Source organism: Aedes aegypti, chromosome 3 (assembly GCF_002204515.2).
Source record: "Aedes aegypti strain LVP_AGWG chromosome 3, AaegL5.0 Primary Assembly, whole genome shotgun sequence".
NCBI classification, from domain to species: Eukaryota; Metazoa; Arthropoda; class Insecta; order Diptera; family Culicidae; genus Aedes; species Aedes aegypti.
In genome coordinates, this window is record NC_035109.1 from 245,393,906 (window position 1) to 245,413,747 (window position 19,842).

General features: G+C 37.9%; 1 protein-coding gene across 12 annotated transcripts in view; it reads left to right on the forward strand.

Moving 5' to 3' along the window:
* The window catches only part of LOC5566589 (probable phospholipid-transporting ATPase IA), a 328,884-nt gene that overhangs the window by 206,443 nt on the left and 102,599 nt on the right, over window positions 1-19,842 (forward strand). The window contains exon 1 of one of the 12 annotated variants that reach the window (XM_021853388.1): window positions 10,945-11,121. The exons of the other annotated variants lie outside the window; for them this stretch is intronic. Coding sequence (XP_021709080.1) covers window positions 11,073-11,121 — 49 coding nt within the window. The 5' untranslated portion in view covers window positions 10,945-11,072. Of the gene's footprint in view, window positions 1-10,944; window positions 11,122-19,842 lie in introns of those variants that run through there. 12 annotated transcript variants of the gene reach the window in all.

Here is a 19,842-nt window from a genome sequence, read left to right on the forward strand (position 1 = left end):
ATATGTTTTTATTAAGAAAAGATTCTTTATTTTGTATTTTAAAATCAGATGTTTGTTATCCTATACAAACTTTTATAAGCACCAACATTTGAAACAAAATATTATCCTTCGAAAAACGTGCTCAGATCGTACAGAAATTATGTATTAGTGTCATCAGATGTATTTTACTAAGGACTTAAATCCACACAGTAGTTAAAAAAACTGAGTGAAAAATCTGTGAAGGTGTCGTCGAAGAAAAAAATCGAAGCATGTGAGATATTCTTCATATGAATAGCTTTCATATAAAGCCTCCACTTATGGAATCGTTTCTACTACTGCCACCACAACTTTGCACCAGCCAAATAAACCGACATACAAGAAAGCAGAAATGCAAACAATTGCTTCCAACCTATGTGTTTACCTAGTCTAACTACGGAGGAAAACATTCCCAGTGGGAGCTCTCTCGGCATGCCTATTGGCGGCAACTGTGTCGGTTTGACGTCATCACACCCAGCTTCAGCTGGTTGGGCCCATTGAAGATGTGGTGAACACAACATAACAAGCGCTGATACGCATTATCCCTAACTGACCTACTTGGGGCGTGAACAGGCCAAAAGGACCAACAATAACAAATCAATATGTGTGCTCGAGCACGTGCTAGTTGGTCCTCCAGCGCGAGTCAACTGGCAATTATTGCGAAAAAAAAAAACTTGTATACGTTCCGTCGATATAGTATATGTGGAAAACTGCATAGCAAAAACGTCATAATCACATGAATATTTATAACGTTCGTCGGTTATTTTTTCCTTTGACTCGTACACACGAAGTGTACATACCTACTATCTTCATAATATTCGTTGGGATGCAGAAATACCGACCCCTACCCTACGAATGAGGGTGGTTTGGGTTCCTCAGTGCAGGGATTCCCGAATCAATAATTCTCATCAAGGAAGGACGTTTCAAGTAATACTGTTTCATATGGTATGCCCTCTTCAACATCTAATCCAATTTCTCTCCCCGTTCCCTTGCGGTACCTATCCATCTAGTATTCATTGCTTTCTTCTTCATGCTCCCTCTTACTTTGAGCAAAATAGACCGATATGCTGGTAAACAAATTAAATATAATCCTCATCGATCGTGTTAAATTCTGCGAATAAAACTAACTTAATATAGAATACAGACAGCTATCCTTATATTGATATAGAGTTATAGAACCATATTCAAAATGGGTACTCAGGGCTACCTCGATGCAATGTGATATAGAAGATGTGAGGAGAAAATCGTTTTTTTTTACAGTTGAGGTCGAAATACGCGTTTCTATGACGGGGTTGGTGGTCTGATGGCTACCGCTTCTGCTTCATAAGCAGAAGGTCATGGGTTCAATCCCAGGCCCGCCCCTTTCATCATACTTTGTAGTTGTATATCTCTCACTTGCTTCTATCTTCCATTCTAAATATATCACACTCAACCTATTCGTTCATAGCAAACGTTAGAACCAGAGACGGACAAGAAACCGTTTCCCTAACGCTTCCATTCTTACACGCGCATGCCTTCCTTACGCCTAACTCATAGGCAGTCTGCAAACCACAAAAGCAAACCTCTCTGCCATGCCTTTCTCCCAATCCATACACTCCCGCATGTTCTGGCGTAGATGCAGTGGTATATACGGTCTACGTGGGAGCCAGTACAATGCATCATCAATTCCTCCCCCTTCCCCACATTGGTCTGCATTCTGACGTGGCAGGCACCATTGTCGCCTAAAAATAGAAGATCACCAGCACTTATACACTGAGGAATGCCTGTACGTTGGGCAGCCCTGATTTAAAAGGAGTTGCCAATAGGTTTCCAAGGGCTTCCCAAAACTTTTAAACGGTTTCTCTAAAGTTCTTTTCCAAGGATTTAGAGATTTCTAAGAGAGCTATGCTTATTTAGTATTTACATATATTTAACCAAGAAGCAGTGATGATGCAGTTGTACAATATATATTATAATGCTCGCGAAAATGAAATAAAGACCTCCATGGTCCTTGCAGTTGCCCAAAATTTTATGACACTTAAGGTAACAGAGCAAAACCTAGAATGCCGTGAAAAGTGTACTGCGATCTGTCAAACTTGGGTACATTTTGTAGTACCAAGGTACCAAATGGAGTACTAGAAGCGGTATCCAATTTGAACTCGACTACCCAAGTAACCACGAAGTTTTATATGAATACTCTATGTTTGCTCTATAGTATGCTATCAGATTTTGTTTTAAAGTGACATAACCTTTAAGAGCTTTATAAAGCATAATTAAAGAGGAAAAGGGCCCCACAACAACCAAATTAATGCAATACTTGGTAAAGCAGTTTTAATGCATAAGCCCTACTAAAGCATTTATGTTTGTATATTTAGGGTTCATGATGTATATTAGCTTAAAACAATGTAAACATACATTGCGCTTGCGTTAAAAATAAACAAAACAATGAATCCATTGACTACCTTTCAATGGGTTTCTTTACCAGCTTAATGTTTTTTTTTGTTGAAATCAGGATTCGAACCCACAACTAGGATGATGGTGTGCTGGATGCCTGGCGCGTTGGTGTCCTGTGCTAAAGCTGCTGATGTAATAAGGTAGGATAAAAGTTCCTTATAAACGAAGCCATTGTGTGTGTTAACATTACTATTCGCCCAGTTATTACGATTAGAAAGAATTCTCTTCGGCGATTGATTTCCTTTCCTTACCAAATGAAACATCAAAAGAAATAATTTGATCATCATTCTTTCTCGTAGAGGAAATAACAGAACTTAATCCACAAAACAAAGCCCTAGCGCATTAAACAGATTTCGGTAGAGAGAAATTAATCGACATTTCCTCTCGCTCCTTATGAATAAAAGAGTCTCATAGATAAAATACAACAATTTTGAATGAATACATATATCTTTAAATCATGAAATGGGGGTTCGAGATGAAAGAAAGTCATTTCATTATTCTTCCATATTCTACAAAACGTAATAAGCGAGTGCGAACGTGCTCGATCGTCTTACTTATTTATTACAGATTCGAGTGCGTTTAATGAGGTTATGTTATCTTTTATGACAGCATAACTGTATATTCACTCTAAACGCTTAGCATAATGCTATACTAAAATAATGCTACAAAGCATTTACAATGTTAATCAAATGCATCATTGCTTGACAGTTATTGAATAAATGCATGATAACATTATTAATGCAAAAAATGTTGACTTTCGACCAAATTAATGCAATGGTATAATGCTTGTGGTTACTTGGGTACTTTGTCTCTATTCGTCTCTGATGCATGTAAGCAGTTCAAATTTCAGGGTTAATTATTTCTTCTAATCATTCGTTATTTCATGTAAATGTGAATCACCAATGTTGCGAGGAATAAAAAAAAAAAAAATTGGGAATACCTGGGTCGAATAGGAGGTCGAACAGTGCGGAAGCTCATAAATTTACGTTCGCATACACACCCCGCCAGGCAAAAATATTGCAAGCTTTCATATGGCAGAATTGCTCCCTTCGTTCGTTCACATTGGGCTCCATTTCCCACCCACCATTACCCGAGCCTTTATAGACTGAAATAGCCCTGCGTGTGCCTCCCTCCTGTGGCCAATGTTTATGTTTTCATTTAGGATAGGTTCGGCTTCTGCGCACTAAAGCTAAATCCCGCGCTGGCGAGAAAAAGAATAATCGCGTCTTTAAAATGCCGAAAGGATGCACTATTGTCGTCCCATTGTGGAGTAATGAAAAATGGCAAGTATCCTTAACCTAGGCCCATTCTACGAATACATACATATGTATGGCTGGTGGGTATGGCTATGATTGCGAAATACTGGCCCAAAGCGAAGCGACAAAAACAAGAACTCCTTTTCGTACCTGGAACTCACACTTTACTGGCAGATTCAGCCTCGAAAGGCTGATTGCATGCAAGGAAAAGGACTTTGATTCAAGCACTCACTCTCAGTTTCTTACTCTCTGTATCAAAGAAATTCCAAGGCTGATTTTTGGTCAACCAAAAGTATGTGGAAGACACTCACTATTCTTTAATGGTAAACCCAACGTTTTCTTGGTTATTTTTAAGATAGGGGAATATGGCTCAATGTGCACTGTTGGCAGAGAAGGCTGGAAATACAAAAATGCCACTAATTTACTTGAATTCTGTATACTAAATGTTTATTTTGAATTCTGTATACTAAATGTTTATTTTGAATTCTGTATACTAAATGTTTACTTAAAGTTGTGACATTTTTCAAAAAATCCACTGAAAAAACATAGTTGTCATTAAAACCGTAATCTTATATTCTTTGATTGGCGCTTACGAATTTTTTGCGGAAAAATCTGAAAACTATTCAAAATCAATGAAACAGTCATTCAAGTCATCGTGCAAAAGTTTGAGTTCACCCCTCAGTATGATGCAAATCGTGAAAACCCTTCCTTGGCCGGGTGGTTAGAGTCCGCGGCTACAAAGCAAAGCCATGCTGAAGGTGTCTGGGTTCGATTCCCGGTCGGTTCAGGTTCTTTTCGAAATGGAAATTTCCTTGACTTCCATGGGCATATAGTATCATCGTACCTGCCACACGATATACGAATGCGACAATGGCAACTTTGGCAAAGTTCTCAGTTAATAACTACACTGAAACAAGCGTTGAAGTAATGAGAACCATGAACAAGTTTTTAAATTTACTATAGAGCTTAGTGACTTTTGAACACACGTAGACTAGCATACGCTCGTCATACACAGTTTGTTTTTGTTTTCCTCAAAGAAACTTGCACACGCTTTCCAGACTCATCAAAATGCATATGTAAATATTACCCAATTTGAAAAATTTAAACCCGGTTTCTGGGTGTTTTTCGAGACTGAGTGCATATTGTTTTCCTCTACGGTTCACAACTACATCTACACTAGGACACCCATACCATTGGGCGTGATAACCACCATGGAAACCAATGAATTCGGCACCGCTCAAACGTCAAATTAGTGAACTCGTGCATTGGTCCATTGTTTAAGATATTTATTTTTAATTTTCAGGTTACAAAACACTGTCATCAAAGTGCTTATTTTAGCCAAACACATGTTTGAAAATGAAACTATCAATAACCTCAAGTTGGAGTTAAGGGGGCAGAATCCGTCATTGATTTCGGAATTTTCAAAAGCAGTTTTTTGGTTCAAAATCAAGAAAATTTACAGAAAAATGTGTTCACTGTATTCCATCCTCCAACCAAAACACAGTGAACACATTTTAATCAAATAATTTCTAGTTTTGAACAGAAAATGTTTCGATGATAAGGATGATTACTTAGTAAACTACAAACAATATTGTTACAATCACACAATAACACATTCTCGGAACACGAAGAGAGGCGAGACCGATCAGTATGTTCAACACCACCCAGACAACCAGAAGTCGCATAACAGTTTACGAACAAAGTCGTTTATTTACACAAATTTCATCACACCCGCACAACATGGTGGATAATATCGTTTGATCGATGAGTTTCCTCGAATAAAACGCTATTTTATGAGTTCATACGTATATTTCGTTTCGTCCCGTATACTCGTACAAAGTAAGTCGGATCAATCCGTAGCAGCTGTCAAATCAATTTTGTTATCATAAATTAAGTCGCATAAGAGTACAAACTAGTTCGCAATAAAATTTACACACTCGCATTACATGTTAGTTTTCATCATATAAAATATGCACGTATATCGCCTCCACTTTTGTACGCATAAGGCCTTTTCGCAACATCTTATATGTGAAACTTTGCGCATTTAAGCATCGCATAACGCAAAAGGTGATTTCGTTATATGTACATTCTGGTTGTCTGGGCAACAGATTAGTCAGTGATCAATCCATAAGCATGCAATAAAGAAGGCAAGATTTGCGCGCGTTGTTTCACTAAAATAATGTGGTTTAATTGGATGTGACTGGAAAGAACTAGGATTGACAAACAGACGTAATACTGACGAAATTTCCATCGATCAATCATTCAACGATCATTTCAAATTCGCTTTGTTACAAATCTCACAACCATAGGCGCGTGCATCGTTGTTTTTCGCGATTGACGTTTCACACTACCGCCATCTGCCGGACTTGTTGCACGAAACACGTTTTCGTGCAACATGCTCACCAGATGATGATGGTGTAAACTGGGCGATGGATTTTGTAGAAATTTGTTCTAAGTGTTACGTCTGTTTGTCTGTGGCTATAGTATGTGGATAAGGAGCGTTTGAAGAAGAAGAGTTGAAGAAATATTGGAATTATTGGGAAAGAAAATGAACCCGATTTTTCACATAGCTTAGGGATCTGTGGAATGCATTGCTGAAGGTATATTTCCCAACATCAAGGTTGACTGGTTTGATCAGTTCTGCATATTTAAAGCTTCAATTTTAATTAGCTTCATAAGATGCTTCTTTCCTCGCCAGAAATAGATGTAGGAATGTCATTTTTCTGAAAATTTGTTCCATGCTTACTGTGATTAAAATTGCATTTTTTTTTTCTGTTGCCAATGCCGTTCGCATCGCTACCATTTTTTCCTTAGCAACACTATTTATCCAAAAACCTTCGCTAGAAACTAGGACCAGGGTTGGGAAAAATCTGAAATTCACTCCACTGTAGTCAAACAAAGCCAATAAGGCAATCCATGAGACAGCTGCGATCAGCTGGTTTTTTGTTTACCAAGAGCTTTTGACGTTTCACGATTGGAGTGACCGTTCGATTACAAAGGAAAATGTAAAGCTCCGGCAACACTCGCATGCTTTGTTTACTCATTCGTTTCGGTTGCATTCACACTTTGAGCTGTCAGTCCTATCGCGGAAAGTCCTCATGGATAGCCTTATCACAGTCAGCGATGCCAGTGAAACTCACGCCCATCGCTGCTGTAGGCAAAAAGCCTTGAAAATTGCAAAACACCCGTTGCTAAGGGCAACCCACAATTACTGTAGAAAAATGTTCTATTTCCCGCTGCATTTCCCGCATTTAGAGCCTTCAATAACACTACTGATTTAGAGAAATTCATGTACCCAACAAAGGCTATTTGATGAGATTCACGATTTTAAACTACTGTAGTGAGAGAGGCACGTGATTTTCGTGAAATTCAAGCCTACTGCTATTACCATTCCCAGCACTGACTATCTTGTCCTAGGTCAAAGTGCAAAAACGAAACTAATTGCCTGTCAAAACAGACCAGTTCTCATTGGTTGTTTCGGCAAAAGCCTACTTTCAGATTGCTGAGTTTGATTGCAACAGGGCACTTTGTTGCCAGTCCGGCCGTTTTGCTAGTTTATAAACTACAGTTTCTACCAAAAGTTTGAAAACTTTTCATGAAATATTGTTGGTTCAAATCTGTTTATATTCGATGTTAAGTTTATCGCATGAGCTCCTACAATGCTAAAATAAAAACAAATACTTCAGTTTGAGCAATATAATGGAAATTGCGTCGATTTTTTTCTAAAATTATTGCCGCTTTCGGATGTAAACCTGATTTTAAATAAGTTTGCATCCTTTATTGCACCAAAGGAATGCAGCGTGCAAAAAACGACCAAATTATGAGCTTTGATGTATGAATTTGTTCACAAGATTTGCTTAATGAGGATTCTGGTAGCACTGGCTTTTGTATCGTCAAGGTCATCGACTGAAAAACAACGGGGCAGTCTTAGTTGAGCTGTCACGTCCTGTCCTACACGGAGAAAACGGAAAACTCATATATGAGCATTTTTTAACTTATTTTTGAGTTATTTTTCTCCCTCTATTTCATTCGCTCATTCTATTGTTGTCAGAGAGCAAAGAGCAAAACAACTCAAAAACCGAACCTTTGTGCGTTACCTCAAATTTGAGTAAGTGGCATACTACTGGAAGTTGAGTTATTTGATCTGCCGGTTGAGTGAAAAGAACTTAGCCAGTAGGTATTTTTTTGCAAATGAAAACAACTTCTACCCCATCAACTCAAAATTAAGTTAACGCACGAACCCCCCGAATTGAGTAGAATGAACTCACTTTTGAGTACCGTAAACCGGGGGCAAATTGATCACTGGGGCGAATATGATCAGTTCGGTACCAAAAAACATTTCCTCCCAAAGATGCTGAAGGTTTCGTTGGCACCACAGACGTTCCATGTTTTCTAGTTTATAGATGTCTAATAATGATGTTGAACTATTTCATTTTTATTAGGGTCAGTTTTGCGTAGAAATATTCACACGTTTTGAAGGTGTAATCAATCCAGTTGGAAATGTCCGTGCTACACAATCCACTAGTGCCATGCCTACATGTCAACTTTGAGTATTTAAAATGTTGTGCAAGCTTAAGTATGAACTACTGAACTCATTTTTGATATCATACAGCATAGCAAGTAACCGTTTATTCTTAAATAATGTGTTTATTTCAATGGAAATTGCCTACAGTTAGGCGTATTAGGCAGATTTTCAAAGATTATTTTTGCAATAAAATGATCAAAAACTCAAGTTGTAAGAATTTTGATATCATTTTCAGATTCAGGAGACCCTGATTTAGTAGATAGGGAAATTTTTTTGTTTGAGCCGGCTTTGTTGTATGGTGATCAATTTCGCCCCACTGTATCATTTTAATTTTTTGATATTAAAACTATTTTTATGATACGTTAAATATTATTTTATGAAAAATCGATTACATAAACTGATTAAGATCAATGGAGTACTGATTTTGTCAAAATTCATTTGACAATATTTGAATTCCGAACGATAGCACAACAAAAAGTTGTAAAATACCAATCAATTTGCCCCCGGATTACGGTACTTCATTTTCTCCGTGTACACGGAGAACCGAAACAACTCAAATTTAAGTCTTTTTCACTCATCTTGACAGCTAAGTGGAATGATTCAAAATTGAGTTGTTTGCAAAGTACCTAATTATGAGTCATTCCACTAATACATTGAATTGAGTGATTTTAACTGTTTTACAAAGACTGTATTTTGGATTAAATGTACCCAATACCGAGAGTTGTGCAGAAGCAGATTTTTGAAAATAATTAAATAGGTGATTTCTTTATGTTGTTAATTGTTCCCTACACATATATACAACACTGACAAACTACACTTTATTTGCTCTTAAATAAAACTGTACAAAAATATGTCCAACAGTCTTGATTAAATGCCCAGTTGTGCGAATCTGCTGCAGGTACTCCGTGTGCTTCCGTTGTTTAGGGTCTATCGGCAGGACATTCCTTCTTTACGTCCATCGTTCGGAGGCTGTAATGCTGGGAAAAATTGAGGTTAAACATATCGTGGCGTAGATAAAATGAAATAACAAACTTACCAATGATCACTCCATACTGATCCCTAAATGATCCTTACGTGCCAGGGTGGCAGTCTCGGTTTTGACCCATCTGTTGAATATCGATGATTAAGTGGTTATAATGGGAATTTAATTGATAAAATAGTTAAAAAATAACGTACCCGGATCGCACCTGCATTCGACCGACGACCAAACTTACTATAACGCACAAATAAAATTTTCATCCAAAACTAAGTACTGTATCAATACTTGCGTTTGGATACTTTCTCAGAATGCGAAACAAAACAAAATAAAAATTGAACGATTTCAGAAACAATATCTATCAAACAACTCAAAAATAAGTAGTTTCAAGTGTACCTCAAGTTTAAGTTAAAAGTACTTAAAAGTCAGAATAAAATGATATCCAAAACAGTAGTGTTGGAAAGGTACTTCATTTTGAGTACTTTTTATCTTATGTTTGAGTTGTTTCGGTTCTCCGTGTATGCTAGAAAAAAGACTGCTTTCGACGTTTTGTCCCTATCGACGTTTTGGGAATCGACGTTTTGGGATACGACGTTTTGTCGTCTTTCGACATTTTGTCCCTAATCCCATGAATAAACATTTACTCCAGTAATCTATCAAAGACTACTTGTATCAAGTTGTATGAATTCGTGGAGAAATTTTCTTGATGATTCACTGTACGAATTCATTAGGTATCTCAAACTCTTCCTTTTTCAAAATTAGTCCAATATTTATGAACTCATACCCAGTGCACATCGTTCGTCCATTCCAATTTTATCACACCGAAACATGTAATCACAACAAAAAGAGCAAACAGACGTTCCTTGGCGACATCCTACCTCAAACACGTGACGGGTAAGTGAGTTACACCACGCGCTCCAAAGAGAGAGTGCGCGCCAAACTGCCGTTCAAGGAACCAGGAGGGTTGAAAATGTCCTGCCGACGGCTCCTTGTGAGAATGAGTGGTACCTTCACTCACAGGATCCTGTCTGCTGCCAGTCTGACATTTCACATTCGAGCTCCCAATCTGGCTGAGGAAAAAACTGGTATCGCATAAGCTGCTACGAGCTCCGAGTGATGTTGTGATTTTGACAAGTTGTCGAAAAATTATACTTTTAGCATTCAAAACACGCTGATTCGGACGAAAAGTGTCGAGTTTCATGTTCCCAACCTGACGGGCGAGGTGTGAAAGCAATCATTTGTAACAAATACCGATTGAATTATGACAAACCAAGCAAACATATGCTTCACCACTGTCATCATCAGCGAAGTTGGAGTTCTTCGATCCCAAAAATATTGATGAAAATCGTGAAAAACGACAGGCCCAGATTTTCCGTCTGGTTGAAGTCTGTTTGGGTGACAAGAATAGGAGGAAAAAAGTGTCAAAGTTGAAAAACGAACACCCAATCAGTGATAATAGTGTCCATTGACGTATGTTGTGCCCTTTGGAAGATGTGTAAAATGATCGATATATGGTTCGTGAGGCGATGAAAAACTTTTTCCGTTCCGATGGAAGCAAAGTGTACAAATTAATTACCGAATAAGTTTATGGGGCGGAGGCGTTATTTACTCTCCCAATGGATTTTCCAAATAACTCCCTCGCCATCGTGATGCCGTTTCTAAGTGTTTGGTGAAAAGTGCGACCATAAGTTAGTAAATAGCATGGTGTGTAAAGTGACGGAATCAAGCTCGCGGCTGAGTTCGCTTATCTAAATGGGAAAATCTCAAGGTTGAACGCTAATGTGTAGAATTTGCTGATTCCAGCGACCTCGCGAAAAACGTCGCCCTGTTGGGAGGATTTGTTGTAAGGCCCAGAAGCAAACTAAAGATGGCCTTCAATACTATGTATCGTGCACTGAGGCTGCGTCTTGTGAACCGTAAGATATCTTCTCTTTGATATTGTTGTTTTTTTAAGCCTATGCTTCGACCAATTTTCCACCTATTTGCATTGGGATGTGTAACAGTTCCAAGAATTCTTCCACCTCATTCACCGTCAGAGAACTGTTGGTGTGCTTTGAACTTGCTTGCGCTTGAATCAGTTACCAGATCGATATTTGCTTGCTTACCACGAGTTGTCCATATAGTATACAGTAAAACCATAACATGTGTATCCAAAACGAAAAAAAACCTGAAAATATAAAATCATTTACATAAGTTGTTATAATTTTATTCAACAGAACATTAATTGAGGCCAGCTTCGTAATGAATTTCCTTCTCCAAGATAAATTCAAATATTTTTTATAAGTAATGTATCACGCAATTGATTTATTTATTTTTTTATTTACTACTAATAGTAAAACTTGCAATTCACGAAAATTTCACCAAGTTGAAACTGTGTCAAGTACAAATATTTCATATGGTGAATAAAACTGGTGTTATATATACGAAACTTGTTCCACGAAATATTATCGGATATTAGCAGAAATACGAAAAGCTGTTTTCAGTGTCATGTTACTAAAGAAGACTTGCAAGTATCAGTAAATAAATTTCTGAACAAATTTCTAAAATATTCAATATTTGAAATACAGTCGACTCTCCACAACTCGATGTTCTATAACTCGATATATTCTATAACCCGATGGATTTTGCGGTCCCTTCAAATTCCCATACATCATGCTCTCCATAAGTCGATCTTTCTATAACTCGATGTCTCCACTAGTCGATGCCACGTGGGAGGAAAATTTCCCTCCATAACTCGATATCCATTTAAAAACCCATTTTTATACAGGGAGACATGGACCATTTCTGGTTTGGCAGTGAATAAAGGACTTGCAAGTTGTAATAAAAGTTTAAAAACATAAAAATAAAAAAAATATTTTTTAGTAAAAATCAAGGATTTTTCGAATATTTTGATAAAAGTGTCCAGAGATATTTTTTAGAATGCTATCAACAAAATGATATTGTCTGTTTGCAGAAGTGATCATAAAAGTATAGAAAATATAGAAATTTGAGCCTTTGATGTTAAAATGTTTGTTATCGGTATGTTCTATAACTCGATAATTCTATAAGTCGATGGTCCCTTGAATATAGAGTTGTGGAGAGTTGACTGTAACTTCTAGATAAATACTAGAGGAATCTTGAAAGGTAACAATAAAATATCAATCAAAATACGGTGTGAAAATTGTAAAATTGATAATGAATGTAATCTCTTAAAATTCAACAACGAGTACTACTCCTACTCCTACTACGAGTAGGATTCCGTTTTTGGCATGCTCCATTTTTGGCACCCCCGATTTTAGCAACAAAATTGATCCGTTTTTGGCAACATTTTTAAATTTCATCAAATTTTTTTTTTATATAGGGTAGGTGTACCAGTTATGGACATAGTGGTTCCCTGTTTCGCCATACGTGATTACTTTTATGTCTCCAAATTTTGAAAATTTTTGTGTGTTGTAGTAGTTAGATTTAGGATATATCTTGATGTTAAAACATTCAAAAAGATTTAAAATGTAAAAGTTATCAAAATTTCCCATATGGCCAAATTGGGAACCACTATGGCCATAACTGGTACACTTTCCCTAATCATTTAAACAGCAGGTCAGCTTCATGCCTACCGCAGTCCAGAGCTCCATCTTAGGCGGCATCCATATATTACGTAACGTTAAAATTGAAAATTTTCGACACCCTCCTCCCCTTCGTAACGCTTTTTGTATGGATTTTTTTTTTGGTATTAGCCGTAACGCTTGAGCCAACTCCCCCCTCCCCGTAGAGCGTTACGTAATTTGTGGACGGCGTCTTAGTGGATATTTCCCCAATTACCACCAATCTCCAGGGATCCCGTACGTGACTATTTATTTGGGATGGTCGTGTGTTCGCAATATTTCGTGAAGTCATTTATCTCTATTAGTATCTTGACTAGAATTCCAACGTCGTTTCTCAGGCATTCATACTGTGTAATCAGCCCACATGAGTCTGCCGGCAATTTGTACACTTAATAAAAATGATACTTTCATTCTTCAGATATTGCACTATCCGTTTTAACTAAGCGCAAGCACTGACGCAAGAGCTATAAAAGGTCTTGGTCACATATAAGAAATATAGTCTAGACAGTTCCTAGAGAAATATATACCCCAACGGCTTTTTCTGATTGCCTTGTGCCGCTTATTATCTCTTGAAAAGCGTCAGAAATATGAGCACAATCAATGAAGACTGCGAATCTTATGTGATGAAATAAGCGAAATCGTATTGGCCAAAATGTATCAATTACCTAATAAAATGTCTTGACTTCTACAACCTAAAAATAATTATTCTGGATCGTTCTGGGGATAGTAAGATTGTTTACTTTACACTTTGCATGAACATGAGTTCAATCCCGATTGAGGATGTAGGAATCTACATGCTCGTATAAAATATATCTCGAAAACTTATTCTAACAGTCTCAAGTCAGTGCACAAAGTTTCTTAATCGATCCTACGGGTTTCGCAAACAAAATTCTACGCGTTCCAACCTGAACCAAATCGATTTTTCACTTTTGGAACGTTTAATTTAAGATTTACAAAACGGCGTAGGTAAGATTTTCAACTTTTGCAACCTAACTGCTACTTTCACCGCTCCGTTGTATGGAAGTGACTTACCCACGAATCAATACAAAACACTACTTGAGTCGATTTTAGTACTTGTACTGAATAAAACGGTTTATTTTTTGTAATATAATTGTTGTGGGAAGTAATAGAAACTATCTACAGTGAGAGGCAAAATAAAGTGCCCACCTTACCAGTTTTCGAATTTCTCTCATTGATTTGGTTCAAATTAAAGTTAACACACCTAAATCTTTTGTGATATTTTATTTTTGATGTTCTTTTAAAGTTGCACTTACGAAATTTTGATAAAAAAAAGAATTTTACTTAAAGAAAAAGAAAATCAATTTGTATTGAAAAAAAAGTAGTGACAAAAATAAGTGCCCACTTCCTTCTTGGCCCCAGAAAAGATGATTTAAGAAAAATAAAAAGCAATTTAATAGTTAATGTGTCCTCCTTTGGCCTTAAGGACTTGCTGGAGGCTCTTCGGCATGCTTTTCACCAGGTTTTGTAGGTGTTGTGGATCTAGTTCTTCCCAGGCGCGCTCCAAGGCTTCAAAATAATTATTTTTGTTGGTAACACCAGTTTTTTCAACCCTGGCATCGAGAATCGCCCACAAATTCTCGATGGGGTTGAGGTCTGGGCTTTGTGGAGGCCATTCCAGCGGTTTAATCCGACAAGACCGGAAAAAAGACTTGGTCTTCTTTCCAGTATGCTTCGGGTCGTTGTTCTAGAGAAATATGAATTTCTCTTCAAGGCCCGTCTGGATCAGCGAAACCTCCAGATTTTCCAGCAAGATGTTAATGTAGGAATCTGCCATCATTATTCCGTCGATTTTCACGAGGTTTTCTACTCCACTCCATGAAAAACACCCCCAGACCATCACATTTCCTCCTCCATGCTTCACCGTTCCTTGGATGTGGTGCTCTGCATCACACACGAGCCCGCCGCTCTCGGTTAGACAGCTCGAGCTTCAGGAGCGCCACATCCAAGGAACGGTGACGCATGGAAGTGTGATGTGATGAAATGTGATGGTCTGGGGGTGTTTTTCATGGAGTGGAGTAGGAAGCGTCGTGAAAATCGACGGAATAATGACGGCAGATTCCTACATTAACATCTTGCTGGAAAATCTGGAGGTTTCGCTGATCCAGACGGGCCTTGAAGAGAAATTCATATTTCTCTAGAACAACGACCCGAAGCATACTGGAAAGAAGACCAAGTCTTTCTTCCGGTCTTGTCGGATTAAACCGCTGGAATGGCCTCCACAAAGCCCAGACCTCAACCCCATCGAGAATTTGTGGGCGATTCTCGATGCTAGGGTTGAAAAAACTGGTGTTACCAACAAAAATAATTATTTTGAAGCCTTGGAGCGCGCCTGGGAAGAACTAGATCCATAACACCTACAAAACCTGGTGAAAAGCATGCCGAAGAGCCTCCAGCAAGTCCTTAAGGCCAAAGGAGGACACATTAACTATTAAATTGCTTTTTATTTTTCTTAAATCATCTTTTCTGGGGCCAAGAAGGAAGTGGGCACTTATTTTTGTCACTACTTTTTTTTCAATACAAATTGATTTTCTTTTTCTTTAAGTAAAATTCTTTTTTAATCAAAATTTCGTAAGTGCAACTTTAAACGAACATCAAAAATAAAATATCACAAAAGATTTAGGTGTGTTAACTTTAATTTGAACCAAATCAATGAGAGAAATTCGAAAACTGGTAAGGTGGGCACTTTATTTTGCCTCTCACTGTAGTTTTTTAATGCGAGCAGTTTTAGAAGATATGTTATGATTCTTCTCAATTAATTTTCTCAAACCCGTATGAAAGTGACTTGCATCGATTTGAAAAAAATAATCGAGTTATGTTAAATTCATTAGGGTTAGTTAGGCAGCCGTATTTTACGATATTTTTATTTTTCCAATGTGTGCATATAAACAATTCAGAATTCATATTATTTTTAGCGATTTAATACGCCGTTTTATGGCGCAACCATAACAAATGCGTGCAAACTACACTTTATTTTCAATAAAATCATTAACACATGTGATGAACTGGATTTGGTCTGTTTTGAAATTCGAGCGAATTCACGTTACTCGTCTGTAGTCATTGTCGATCAAAGTAAGCATACATATCTCATATGTCACTCGTCGACTCCCAAGAACCGATGCACGAGTTCACGAATTTGACGTTTGAGCGGTGCCGAATTCATTGGTTTCCATGGTCACATAAATAACACGGCACCGCTCAAACGTTAAATAGTGAGCTCGTGCATTGGTCCATAGTAACCCAGTCACATAGAATGACAACTGTCGATAAACTCGAGTGCAACAACATCCTAATGGTATTTTTAAAAACAATTTTTGAAAAATAAAATGAAAAAGGGTTTTGTTTTTGGCATCTGAAAATTTTGACTTTGTTGCCAATAACGGAATCCCACTGCCTTCCTTAGCCGAGTGGTTAGAGTCCGCGGCTACAAAGCAAAGCCATGCTGAAGGTGTCTGGGTTCGATTCCCGGTCGGTCCAGGATCTTTTCGTAATGGAAATTTCCTTGACTTCCCTGGGCATAGAGTATAATCGTACCTGCCACACGATATACGAATGCGAAAACGGCAACTTTGGCAAAGAAAGCTCTCAGTAAATAACTGTGGAAGCAAAGACAAATTAAAGACCCCCATGTCCCTTGCAATTGCCGAAAATTTTATGGCTCATAAGGTAATCTAGAATGCCATTCAAAGTGTACGGCAATCTGTCAAACTTGGGTGCCTTTTGTACTACCGAGGGACCAAATGCAGTACTAGAAGTGGTACCCAATCTGAGCCCGAGTGTGACGGACCTGGTGAAAGTGCTCATAAGAACCTAAGCTGAGAAGAAGAAGAAGGAATCCCACTGTGCTAAGGAAGACTCTTTTTGAATATTACTGTTAGATTTTTCCAGAATTACTTACACGGACCCCTCCAGGAAGTTTTCCAGGATTCCTTAAAGCATTTGACCAAGAAGAAATTCTTCACATCTTCCAAAAAATCCTTGGAAATAAAAATGCTCGGGCAATCCCAAATGTGCGAAAGTGTCCAATGAAAAATCCATGGAGGAATTTCTAGAGAAACCTCCGTAGGAATTTCTTTTGATATTTATTGAAAATGTTTTATAGAGATCAGTTTCTGTACACATTTTTGGAACCATCTCCTGGAGAAATCCCAGGAGATGATAGGGTAGACGCACCAGTATTCACCATCTCAAACTATATACCGTTTTATGATTTTTTTTTTTTTTTTTTTTTTTTTTTATTAGCGACACTTTACACTGAAATAGTGCATTCGTGTCGTATAATATTAATTCTAATCTTTTGTTACAATCTTATTTTTTCTTGATCGGGTATTATACACCTTCCAGTCCGATTCCGAATTCTCATTGCATGCTCTTTTCGATGATTGTTCTTCTCTCGTTCCATCCGCCTTATCGATTGACAATCGCCTCTTCGCAGAGTCCAGCTCCGTACTGGTTTCTATCGTCCCATCGTGTGCGTTGTCGTCATCGGTGCTGTCGTCGTTGTCGTCGTCGCTTGTTTCAGCTTCAGTTGACGGTAATGGGCTTATTGTAGTGGATTGGTTGGTGTCGTTATTGTTTTGCTCTTTCGGCTTTGGAAGTGTTTGCGGCTGTGCCTTTGGTTCATTAGTTTTCTGGCAGCTTACATATGTATGCTGTCCGTTGACCACAATGTGCGACGGTACCGCTTTATCCAGCCGCATACGTACAATTCTGACGCCGTTCGGTAACCCTTTGAAATAATTCTTCCACACTTCGTTTTCAATAGATATCACTTTACCGTATTGCTCCATGTGATCGTTGATGACAGTGTTTGCCATTTGCGGAGGAAGATCGTGGATCCTCAAGGTCGTTAAAGGTCCATCCACGTAAATCGGGATGTGGTACGTTACTCCCTTGTACACGATGCAATGCTGGAGATGATGTTGTTTGAATAGCCGCGGGGCTACACCGGCGTCGTTCATCTCTATGTACACACGATTGTGAAGGTTGTGTAATTGGACGTTACGAACGTCCGCCATGTCAAGTTTGACAAAGTCCCGAAGAAACTCCTCTACCTGGTCCACATCTGGTCGCTTCGGCAGGACACTAAAGTCTACCACCAAGGTGTTCTTTCTATACGATGTCATTCTAAATCGAATGCAACGTATAGACGTGGTAAGCAGTAAAGTTAAACCTGAGCACAGTAAAAGAACGTGTGTCGCTTACGACGAGCGATTGCCAACTCCGTTTTATGATGAAAATCTACAAAAAGCCTTCTTTGCTCATTAGATCACACATCATGTGACAAATTAAACATAAATTTTGAATTTTGCTGTGATTACAGAAGAAAAAAATCAGTTTCAAATCATCTTATTTCGCCATGGTGTTCCTGAATTCACCATCTGCCATGAGAAATCAATGTGATGTGACAACATTAACAGAAACCTTAAATTTTGTTGAGATGCATAGAACCCAGACAACCAGAATATTTGTATAACGAAATCACCTTTTGCGTTAGGAGATGCTTACATGTGCAAAGTTTCACGTATAAGATGTCGTGAAAATGCCTTATACGTACAAAAGTGAAGACGATATGCGTGCATATCTTATATGATGAAAATCATCATGCAATGCGAGTGTGTTGATTTTATTGCGAACTTATCCGTACTCTTGATTTATGATAACAAATTTGATTTGACAGCTGCCATGTTTTGATCCGACTCGCTTTGTACGAGTATACGGGATGAAACGAAATGTACATGTGAACTCAAAAAATAGCGTATTGTTCGAAGAAGCTCATAAATCAAACGATTTCATCCACCATGTAGTGTGGAGGAGATAAACATACATTTTTCAGACATCCTAATGCCTAATGGCGCATTAGCTATACTTATGCACTCTTATTTACTACTGAATACGATATTGTAGTTACTAGGTGTAGAAATCGGTGAGAAAAATCTTAGAAAAATAGTTGGAGGATTTTCTAGAGAAACTCTTAGCGAGGTTTTACGTAAATTACTGAAGGGATTTTTAGAAGAATCATTGTAGGTATGAAATAATTCTGGCCTAAAACAATCCATTGCCAAGCAGGACAGATCCCTGCTGAAGTTTTAATAGGTTAGTCTGGACTGGAAGAATATCTAAAACAAAACTCCTAGACAAGTTTCTGGAGCTCCTCCTTTAAAAACTTATGTAAAATACCTAGGAGAACTGCTGCATTATTCCCTGTGTGAACTTATGTAGAAATCTCTGGTAGAACTGCATGTAGCTTTAAAAGATCTCCTGAAAGTTTATTTTTTCTAGATAATCTTGGATTTTTCACAGAAATAGTTGAAGACTTATGAGATAAGTTCTTGGAATCCCGGGAGCTTTATCTGAGAGAGTAATAAAATATCGGTCAAAAATATGGGTAAAGACCCGAAGTTTGCCGGTCCTGAGACTACGCTTGAAGCTTGGGCATCAATCATGAGTATTAACTAAAAAAGGGCTGTTAAATACTAGCAATTCAATGACTCATGCGAGTGCTGATTACTGAACAACTGATTCGGTGTTGCTGCTAGTACAAAGCCCACTTTCTGTGGCTACCTGAGATTAAACTAAAAGTAAAACATGGATGGTGCTAGGGTTCTGTTGCATGGTCAAATATCAGTACTATCGATTTGGTTTCTCAGAAATCTAATCGATTATGGTTGATAAGAGGGCGCCTTCTCTGAGATGTAAGTCTTATTAGGTGGAATCAAAACAAAAACATATAGATATTGTTCCTCATTACCTATGAATGGAAATCTAGTAATGCGACATGCACTATACACTAAGAATAAAGGAAAAGCCACAATAAATCAAAATAATGGTCGCAGTGGCTCTTCCCAAAAAAAGGGATTTCTATGGGAATTTTTGTCTAACGAATGTGGAGAATGATACCATGTGAACATGGGCAGTATGAGGTGTCGCCACTATTAGCCTGGGAGATAAATTAATAAATTTTCATTCGATTTCTCAATTAAAATTAACAATTTTCTGCTCCTTTACTCAAGTTGGGTTGTAAGCATTTTCTATGAT